The 11,403-nt window shown below is 33.9% G+C and overlaps 1 protein-coding gene across 1 annotated transcript; it reads right to left on the bottom strand.

The window, feature by feature from the left end:
• On the bottom strand, window positions 1–7,839 carry LOC144546273 (cellulose synthase-like protein G3). The gene is made up of 8 exons (XM_078294826.1): window positions 7,138–7,839; window positions 4,534–4,680; window positions 4,202–4,327; window positions 3,244–3,654; window positions 2,182–2,358; window positions 1,482–1,652; window positions 956–1,200; window positions 1–487 (listed from the first exon to the last, which is right to left on the bottom strand). The coding sequence occupies exons 1-8, from the start codon at window positions 7,732–7,734 to the stop codon at window positions 202–204; spliced, it is 2,160 nt and encodes a 719-aa protein (XP_078150952.1). The 5' UTR covers window positions 7,735–7,839; the 3' UTR covers window positions 1–201.
• Window positions 7,840–11,403: the final 3,564 nt, after the last annotated feature.

Here is an 11,403-nt window from a genome sequence, read left to right as displayed (position 1 = left end):
GGACTACAATAATTTCATATATAACTACTGTTCAAATTTACATCGTCACCAAATTATCTACTAAACAAATACATATACAATTGATGAGCTGCAATATCAATTCATCTTCTTATACTTCTAGCATGAGTTGATCCAATGTGTACTCTCCTCTGAAAAGGCTGTGTACGTGTGTGTGTGTGTGTGTATGTGTGTGTGTGTGTGTTAAACATTAAACACAACACAACCTATGACAAGAATAATCCCTGCCATGACAAATGCTCGAGCGGCAACTCTTTCTGGCATACTCCCACTATCAACCCTTAGACACATTGCCTCATATACCGGCCAGCAATTCACAACGCCAAACCCTGCTAGAAACACTTCCATAACCATGCCATTAATTCTGATCATTCCTACCGTGAATGCGCACAGGCTAAGTATTGCCACCGTGCCTAATATGACAAAGAAAGGCGAGTCTACCCCAAAATCAAAGAAGCCTTGGTCAAACCTATATTGAGTGTAGAAACCTGGCATTATATATATGTGTTGATTTCAAAACTTACTATGAGATTTTTTGCTTCACTAATTTCCCTATATATCCACCAATTCCGATATGTTGTTTCAACATTCAAGCAGTATTAACAATTTTATGAATATAACGTTAGTGAGTTTAAACCCAAAATGTTAGAACTGTCACTGGTAATTAGCGACACTATTAGTTATGGTTTTTGTTTAAGGATGTGTCACTTTTCCTTTTTTTGTTTAAGGATGTGTCATTGATAGGTCCACATTGCTTACAAGTTTGAGATAATTATTAATGATTGTTCTTTACAAAAAACCATCACTGATGATGTATTATGTAAATGCTGAGACATATTGAAATAATGTATTAACATTTACTCATGTTGAATTCAGAGTAAAAGGACCTCCTACACTTGAACAATATCATAAATAACAAAGAAGTTCCTAAAATTACCTCTTGTTCTGTTCGTCGTCCATGACTTTGCTCGTGAGATTAAAACCTTGGGTGGAGATGTTGAGTTGGTTGAACAAAAATTCCATAATAGCGAAGGGGAATGCGGTGAGGCCACGAATAAGCCACACTCGCTGGTCACTCCACCAGCGCCTAAAAGTGCTCTTGTAAGAGACAAAGTCGGCCATGTCTACAATGTAGGCTGCCAAGAAAAGGTATGCATACAGATAAAACCATGGATTCGACGGCTGCAATTAGGTAAAATCAAAAATTCAGTTAGGCAAGTTACAGTAGTACATTTTATAGGTATTCTTTCATCTTTTTAATGTATTTAGTTTCGACATATGCTGCCTATATACCCATTATTTATCTTCTTTAGAAACTGAAAGCCAATATATTAATGTGTGTCGATGAATGCACTTTAGAAACTGCTGTAGTTAAATTTATAATAAATATAGTCTTGGAAATCATTACTCAGCTATAAAAAGAAAAAAAACAAGATTAAGATTATATAAGCATAGTAATACACCTTTGGAAATAATGGCCTATTGTTGATTAGAGCAAGTTGAGGCAGAACAGCATAAGTGGCAATAGGGATGCACCAAATGCCCCAAAATGCGTAGCTCGAGTAAGCTAGCCCCGGTCCAAGCGAGACCTTTCTGACACAAAAAATTAAGGGGCAATACCTGGAAAACCCCACCTGCAATCATCCAATTGAGCCCCAATTTATATACTTGTGCGATCGTAACAGTACAGGGATGGTATGGTTATCCATAAGCATAGCAACTTTTAAAAGGACATTTCTTTTCTTTGCTCTAAATTAGATAGTGCTTAGTGGAGTGAGGCTATGGTATTATGCATAGTGCAGATGCATCTGTACTATGGATCAATATCTTAGTTTTCAAAATTAAGATAGTCAATATATATGAACCGTTTAACATTTATCTTCATATGAAAATGTACTCGCAAACTAAATTTTATTTTTCTTTCAGAATTTTTTCACTATTTCCTTGGATAGGAAGAAAATCACTACTTTTGAATGGTCTAGAATTTTTGAATCAAGTGATTTTCTATCTATCTAAAAAAATAGTAAAAAAAATTTTGAAAAATGTAAATTTTGATCTACAAATAAATTTTCATATGGAGATCATGTTGAACAATTCAGATTGATTATTTGGATCTGTTAAAAAAACATTTGACTGGTAAGCGAAAGCCACAAAAGGCATTACCTCAGAGAGCCCAACAGCCCACCTCTTACACTGGTTAAGCACATCATTCAGGCTTTTGGGTGCTTCCCCGAGAAATGCTGGCTCGGGCGGGTCACAAAATACCGATTTCCATCCTTCGCAGTGCAACCGATAGCCAGTGTTGTAGTCCTCAACCAAGGAACCATAGCGAAAACCAATCTGATATTTTTAAAACAGTAATATATATATATATACATATATATGATATGAGATAAGTTCTTAGACAAGTCTTGCACTGTTTGTCTATCTTTCACTATTTGCATTTTGTTTAGCAGAATACATCACAATTGGCATATTGAAATTTGTGAACAAGTTCCTCCAAATTAAATGTTTGATTCATAAAGAAAATAAGGACTAGATCCTTATTTTTACTCAAAAAAAATGAATGATTCAACTATTCAAGAGAACCTGATCAGCACAATATTTATTTTGTTCATGTAATACATCATCTCTTCACTCCAAAGGTGTAATAAGTGTTCTTAATATTGAAATTAATTAAAAATACCCAGAAAAAAAAAAGCATGATGTTGGCATGTTGCTCGATAATTTGTTAAGGCTATTTATTTTTATTTATTTTATATAGTTAAGGCTATTTATTACTCTAACAAAAAGGAGAGGGATACGGATCGGATAGTGGTAAAACCATATCTGTATCCGTTTTTATTTTTTAGATACGAATATGGATCGGATATTAGACGAATACGGATACGGATCGGATATTAACCGGATACGAATATGGATATCCGTTTTTTATAATAGTGAATAACATAATTTTTTTCATAATATATGTTAAACTATATAATATATATCTACTATTCGGATACAGATAATTAAAATTTAAAATCATATATGTATCCGTATCTGCACAGATATTCGAATATCGGATATCCGCATTAAATTTTTGGATACGGAGTCGGATACAGTCGGATACAGTCGGATACAGTCGGATAATATCCAACCTGTTTGCACCCCTAAGAGGGAGACTATAAACATCACAAAATCAATTTTTTTTTTTCTGAGCAATAAGAGAAAAGTAGAACTAACCGTGTTTCCCCATTTAGTCCCGAATTCATAGTCACAACCCGCTGTCTCGATCGCTTTTTCCAAAACCATCTTCAACCCAATTTGCTCCTGATCATTTACACCTTTCAATGATGAACTAAACAAGGCACGCCTCGCATGAAATGTGTTGGTACCGACATAAGTGGGCCCGCATATTCCATCGAGACCATGACCATTTATCAGAAAGATGCGCTTAAGTTCACCTCCATATATATCATTCTTGTTGATTCCCTGAAAAAGCTGAGGGAATTGCACAAAAGCAAGCCTGGCTGAGATGGTGGGGTCGAGGAAATAGCAGAGTGCCCGATGTGGTGAAGTCGGGTCACTCGAGTACATGTCACAGTCGACTGTTAGAATTATCGGTGCATTTGTCAGGACACTCGAGACACGTACCTGACAAATAGAAGGACAGATTCAATTAGCACCATGATATATTTAAGGGGAGAGTTCAAATTTCTTCATTTTTAGAACTACAATAACTCAAAATTTAAAGTTTAAATGTCAAAATAAAATTGTTAAATATGATCTATATCATTTTCTCTATGCTCACATTAAAGATCACGACATTTTGATTTTCTTTTAATTAGTATCAAGAGCTTGCAAAAATACATTAATGTGGATAAAATATGGATGCTGATTTTTCAATTTATTGGTTCATATAAAATCAAAATCGTCAAGTGATTATTTATTATGTGCATGTAGAGAAAAAAATATATATTACATCTAACTATTTTATGTTGACATGTAAATTGTAGAATTTTATAGAGGCAAAAAAAAATAGAGGCATTTGAACCCGGCCTACTATGATTCTAATCTAGTATGGTAAATTAAGGTTTATATTCATTAACATTCATATTCTACATGACCCTAGGTTCTAGGATGTCAGAATATACAAATGAAACTAAAAATGTTAAATTCTACTATTAATAGTTGGTCTTACCAGAACATTAAGTGCACCAGCCTTGAAGTTATGTGGAGATTTAGGATGCTTCTCTCTTGAAACATAAATCAGGTTTGGCATGACATGACCAGAGGTATCAGTATCTATGCTGCTCTCAAGTAGCACCTGCATGCACATCAGAAAGAAAAAACCGTCACTAATGGCAAACTATCATGACAGTTCCTTAAATAGAACCGTCACTGATAGCTAGTTTTGCTAACTATCAGTGACGATTTTTGTTTGAGGAACTGCTGAGCCATTGATTATCAACGATCAGTTTTCTTACAAGAACTGTGACTTATGATATATAACAACATTTTATTGATTCAAACCTGGACGACCGTAGGATGGTTGTTGCGGGAAAAATCCTTCCACTTCTGAAAAATGTGTTGATATTCCTCTGAGGAAACTATCTCAGCACTAACATTGCCTTTATCCAGTGCACTTTCTACCTTCTCTTTCATAGCATCATACATCATCTACAACCAAATATTGCAACAACAAAAAAGAACACTACTTTCAATCAGAAATTATGATGAAGTGAATTGATCATCATGAATCACAAGTACAGAAGATATCATCAGTGTCGGTTTTTTTAAAGAATAGTCACTAATAATATTTTTTTTTAAATCTTGACAGCAGCTGTCAAGTATATAGTCACTGATAATTAGTGATAGCAAATATGTAAATAATGTGGATATGTTACTGTCTGTGATAGTGTTGCTAATTATTAGTAGTTCACCAAATCTTTGGTGAACTCAAGTCTAAAACACATCAAATCGACTTCAAATAACGAATCCAAACCGTTGAAACCTGCCTACCTTACGAGTGATGCATCTACGTGTGAAAATTTTAAACATTGGAATTAATTTGTATAAAGTCAATCGGTCAAAATTAGAAGTTTAATAAATTAATTTGAATGCATTCATTTTTTGAGCGTTTTTGACCGATTGACTTTACATTAAATTACTTCGAATGTTTAAAATTTTCACATGTAGATGCATCACTCGTAAGGTAGGCGGATTTCAACGGTTCGGATTTCTTATTTGAAACCGATTTAATGAATTTTAGACTTAAATTCACCAATAAACTTGGTGAACTTAAGAACACCCTAGTTCTACTCTATAATTAAGAACTGATATTAAAGTTCAATATAATCAGTGTCGCAATTATTAATAACAAACTCAAAACCAGCACTTATAGCACTCTACAACATCTCGCCTACACAAATCTGTCACTATCCGAAATTAAGTGACTATTGATAAGAATATCATTATTATTGGCAGAACTATATGCGATAATATTGACAATAAAAAATACTTTTATCTTCGCTTTCTAATCATTATTATTGACAGAAATATATGCAATAATACTAATAATAAAAAAATACTTTTATCTTCGCTGATAGTGACAGATTCTTGTAGACACTGGTGAAGTACTAGTAATACTTCTAATATAAAAGGCTATACGGAGTTCGCTGCATAAAATCTTTAATTTGATAAACAAAGGTGATGGATACGTGCCATGTGCTTTTGTTTTATATCTACATCTATCAGATATTTATGTGAAATTAATGAACTTAACGTGTGGATAACATTATATTAATTGTGTCACCAATTGCAGCATTATTGGAGTCGGCTTTTGTCTCGGTATACAATTCCAAACCAAGAAAAGTCACTGCCGTATAACCTTTATTTTCCGTTTCTGTTTGCAAAATTTAAAGCGTTTTGGACCCACATAAAAAATCAGAATATATTTCAGTCTTAATAGAAACAAAACCTCATAAATTTTGGACCATACACAGCGCATACCAGTATCATTCTAATCCAATCAACTTGAACTATAGTGTGACTATTGAAGAGATATGCAACAATACTTCATAGAAAAGAACAAACGGTCGGTTTCGCCAAGAGGAGATCTTTATAGCCGATTTTTTTTTTTTGGGTATTTTGAAAATAAAAATAAAAACATGACATCAACTTTTTTTTTTATTCAAGTAATGTTTGGTTGAACTAAAGTTAAAGTGGCTTATGTTAGTTATTCTGATCTAAGTCGGTCTAAATTATTTATGTTTGATTGAAGTTTAAAAAAAGTAAAAATAAAATAAAAGATAAAATTTGCAAATAGTACTGATAGTGAGTCCTGAACACAACACAAAGATAAGGCAGCAAGAAAAATGATTTAGTGTAAGCCATTTTAGACCATTTAATTTGTACTATATTTGGACATTTTATCAGAAAGTTGTCATGTTTTTAATTTTTTAGATGCTAAAAAAAAAGTTTTGATGCTGAGCTTTTCTGATTTTAAAATATTTCAAAATTACTTTTTCATCCTAGACAACTAGTTGGACCGTATGACCATAAAATAAAAATAAAAATTCTCTCTGTGTTTTTTCACTTAAATTAGACTTTTCTTTTTCTTTTTCTTTTTCTTTTTCTTTTTCCTTGTTTGTTGGAAGTGTAAATTTTGTGAGAAGCTGAGGTTATTTCTTTACCAGAATTTATGTTCAAAAGAAAGTAGATTAGGTTGATGCCTATAAAACTAAAACAGAAAACCAACATCCAATAAAACCAAGATATGCTGCCTGTTCCAAAAGAACTAGTCCAAATTGTCCAATAACACAGCTATCTTTGACAAAGGACAGAGGATTAACAGAGGCCATATATTATATATATGATATAAAATTATAAATCATCCTAAAATTATTGTGGGCTAGTATATATACATCCAACAAAATTGAATGAAAGTATATTGTATAGGTTGTTCTCATTTTTTGAAAAGAAAAGAAATGAAGGAAGCTAACAAGATAGATAGATATATATATATATATATATAATACATATATAAATGAACAAAATTAAAACATTATCCTTTTAATAAACAGTTTAGCACATATTAATTATCAAAAAGTTAAGAATATAAAGCAAATTAATTACCTTGAGCTTGTCCTCGTCACCACCACCGCAACACCGTCCCGAAGCAAAGAACACCTCGGGCGATCTATCTTTGATTCCGTTCTCCCTACAAAACGGCAACCAATGACGTGCAAATTTTGCACCCTCCATGAACGCAAAGAGCGTCACATCGGCACCACCATCATCGGAAATATACACCGACAACTTCTCAGTAGGATAATCAAAGGCTAAAAGTGAGAGCGCCGTGCTCACAACACCCATCGGTGGCTCCTTGTTTGGATCAGCGGTGCACACAAACACATCTAGTGCCGGCCAAGTTGTCCGTTCCGGTAACCTAGCCGGAAACTCTTGCCGGTGCACCGGCCTCCACTTGAAGCCCTGTGCACAGACCCACATGAATGCTAGGATGAGATCGGATACTAGGATCGACTGTAATAAGACAGCTTCGAGGAGGGTAGAGGAGGCGAAAATAGATGTTATTCGATGATAAATTAAGGCAAGGATAGCTAGGAAGTATACGAGCATATGCACACGGTATATCGGTATTTTACGGTCGAGATGGACCATGTTGAGTGGTGGATTGAGCTTGGCAGGGATGGAGGACTTGGTACTCTCCATCTTTGGTTAAAATTCAGAGGAGGAGATGACCAGTCAGTGAGCAAGTGATCGAGTGTGGTTTTGTTTGCTTAAATAGGCATAGTAGCATATATATAGAGAGAGGGAGAGATGAGTGTACGGATCACATCCAGTCAATATCGAAACTAAAAAACTTAAATGAAAGGTCGAAACATAAAATCTATAATATATGACATGTGAAATTTAAATTTAAGTTTTCACAGTTATCAAGTAAACTATATAGAATTTTATGAAGGACTGAATTATGTGAACATTTTAAAAAGAAATAATTCACTTTTAGTAGAGGAGAGTTCAAATGTATCTATTTTTTGTGCCTCCGTCATGCATTCATTTGTACTAATGTAAATAATTTCTAGACGTTAATTTTTCAAATGATTAATTCACATAAAAATAAAAAATCAAAATGCAATGTTTTTTTATGAGCACAGAGAGAAAATAACATAGATAGCATCTAACGGTTTTATTTTTAAGTTTATGATTTAAATTTTCATTTATTAACGTTTTTAAAAATGAAGGTATGATTTGTTTTGTGCTATGGAGAGAAAGGTGTGCTAGAGTTTTTAGACAACAAAATCAGACAACAAGGCAGATTTTTGCACAAATCATACAGGAATTTGATGCATGGTTCAGATAGCAACAACAAGTGCAGCAGCAAGTGCCGCAACAATAGACTGTCATTTAAATTTAATTTTCTTATTCCTTTTTCCATTATGTTTTATTTACTTTGACATTTTCCTTTGGAACCTTTTATTTGTAATACTGGACACCACTGGTGTCATTTTAATCAATGAAATATAGAGGCATCGACCTCTGCATTTCTTCTTCAAAAAAAAAAATGAAGGTATGGTGGAGGCACAAAAAAATAGGTATTTGAAATCTGGGAGAGGTGGGTAAAAAATATATAATGTTCCAGGAGAGGTGGATTTTCGAAATATTGTTGTTTATTGTTTTTACAAAATAATATTCTAACAATTTTATATCAATTTAAGAATTAAACTCAAAAATCACTACTAAAATCTAGGTTTGTTACATGGGTAAGATTTTTCTTGTCACATGGGGCAGTTACAAGGGTTACCCATGTAACGAGTACTCTTGTTACAAGCCTCCATTCAAATACTAAATTCTAGACTTATTACATGGATTATTCATGTAATAACTTTTCGAATATTTGTTACATGGGTCTACTCATGCAACTGTTGAGTCTCAATTCTGTAGACTTATTAAATGGATATGAGATGTGTTGTTGCATAGATATTCATTAAAATATACTTTCTAGCTTTGCTAGTAGGTCACGGGTTTTCAATATTTGTTACATTGGTAAATAAGAGAATTGTATGGATAGACATCAAACTTTTTACATGAGTGACTTTTGCAAGGGAGTACTTATGCAATGTGTCAGAAATGTCATTTTTGTTGCATGGACACTTAACACCCATATAACAACTAAGTGTTACTCATGTAACAAGTCCAGCTTCTAGTAGTGAAATAAATAAACAAAATAACTTAATTTTGGCACTCTTGACTTCAATTGTGACTAGCTATATATAGAGAATTTATCTGAGATGAATTAATGTTTATTTCCAAAATATTTTTAATTGAAAATTTTCTTTCTTTCTGATACGTCCTATCTCAGAAAGGATAAGCCATATGTTTTTTAGAGTGGAAGTCGGTAAGGTGTTCGAACTCTTCCCTATATATCTTGTGTGGATTGAATTATGAACCTCTAACTCGGCTGAGTTTAGGGCTTTATATAGATCAGCCCATAACCATTGTATAGGGGAGCGGAGTGTTTCAGGCCCAACTGCGTAATTGGATTTGGAGGGCCTTCAACAACGTTCACTGTACTCAGCCCACGAGTAGTCCTTGAGAGCCTTTGGTACATGGCCTATCACTTTCTTTTCTTTTCTTTTTCTTTAGCATTCCTGAATAGAAGAGTTTCCAATGAAAAACACCGAACTCAATAAATTCTCTTTATGTTGTATTTTACAGAGAAGTAATGCTCTTTGCTTTTCTTTTAAATTCAAACAAAATATAATATGTAAAAGTAACTAAAAATTTAAATGAAATTGAAATTAATGAAAAATATAATAATCAGTCATATGTTTTAATTACGAAATAACTTTGCAACTTTTTCCGAATAGGTCGTGCTGAGAACGTGTTATAAAATAGAATAAATTTAGCGCCTTGAAGTCTAAGTTTAGCGCTCCAAATATAGCATTTTATGCTATATTTGGCACCAATGATCTCCCATGATCTCTATGTTCTCCATGACTCCTCACCCTTAGGCTAGGCTATATAAACCCCTCTTATAATAGGAATTAGTGTGCATGTTTTACTTGTGTAAGTCCATAGTTTAGAGCAGAATATTGCGTGAAATATTTGGAGTCGTGGAGAAGAAGAGGCGCTCGAAGTCCAAGGCGGAAGAAGAGGAGTCTTCTAAGGAAGAGGTGTTCTAGGTTCTAGGTTATATCTTTTTTTATTACTTTTTTTATTTTGTCATGGCTTTGAGTAGCTAAGCTCCTCCTCGCTAGGGATGGATGTAATGAATTCCAATTGATCTTTACTATAATATTTATTTTTCTTTTATATCTATTTGAGATTTCGTTATACATAAAATGCTATTGAAATATGTCCTTGCATGCATAGTTATGTCTACAGATGGTCCAGTGTCCTCCACATACCAATAGGTGTTATAAGTCGTTGTACCTCAGTGTGAGAGGGCATACATGTAAGTACTATAAACACTTCGGCTAACGAGGCCTGGCCGCGGTTCAAAGGCTAGGATTCGAACCCAGTGGGCTCCCTTGGCATGACATAGATTAGATAGCATCTTGAGATTTACTTAGGAATTTATTTATTACTTGTAATGAATAGGGTTTAGGGTTATTACTTAGCGAGTAATAGGGGAATATAATTAATTAGATTGGTGTGAGTGGTTTAATTACATTATATCCTGTGATAATCAGAATTGTCCCCCACAAGCCGATCTTAGAGTCGAAGAACCTTTCAAATACGTATAGAACCGAACCCAAGTAATTCGTAGGGAATAATAGTACAGGTATGCGGCTCTGCTCTGCGGGGTGGTCTATATCGCATACGGCAGTGACAGAAGACCGTATGCGGCAGTGACAGTGTCGTATATGGGTAGACATGAGTACCATAAATATTGTATTGAGTTAATTAGAAGGAATTTGTCCATAACCCTAGAGGCTCCCTAAACTTGGTTTATAGCAATTAGCATCTCCACCTATAAATTCACCAGAGTAAATTGTAAAATCAAACTGCACCTATTATTATTATTTATTTATTATTACTAGTATTCACGCATCCCAAACAAAGCCGAAGAACCTAGACTAGTATTATTGTTGTTAAACTACTAAGATCTATCCCTATGGATTGACACCCGACACTACTGCATGGTAGAATTATGCGCTTGTAATCCGACAGAGTAGCATTAGGATAACTAAGTATATATTTATACATACTAAAAGTTAGTAGTCTCATTTCGAGTCATCAATATCAAGTATTACAAGTAATTATACATATGCACTAGAGTAGCTATACCTATGTAGTCAACTATTTTCGTTAGGGAAAGATTAGTGCAAGGACGATTGGGGAAGGTTAATGTGGGGATGCGGGGTCTCCACTACT

Source organism: Carex rostrata, chromosome 29 (genome assembly GCF_964058835.1).
Source record: "Carex rostrata chromosome 29, lpCarRost1.2, whole genome shotgun sequence".
NCBI lineage: Eukaryota > Viridiplantae > Streptophyta > Magnoliopsida > Poales > Cyperaceae > Carex > Carex rostrata.
Note: the sequence above shows the minus strand (reverse complement) of the source record. Positions and strands in the feature narration are given on the sequence as shown.

Coding starts and splice junctions, on each gene's coding strand:
- LOC144546273 (XM_078294826.1), bottom strand. CDS start 7,734: ATGGAGAGTACCAAGTCCTCCATCCCTGCCAAGCTCAATCCACCACTC. Junction 4,681..7,137: donor GTGACGAGGACAAGCTCAAG/GTAATTAATTTG, acceptor ATTTGGTTGTAG/ATGATGTATGATGCTATGAA. Junction 4,328..4,533: donor ACCATCCTACGGTCGTCCAG/GTTTGAATCAAT, acceptor ATGTGCATGCAG/GTGCTACTTGAGAGCAGCAT.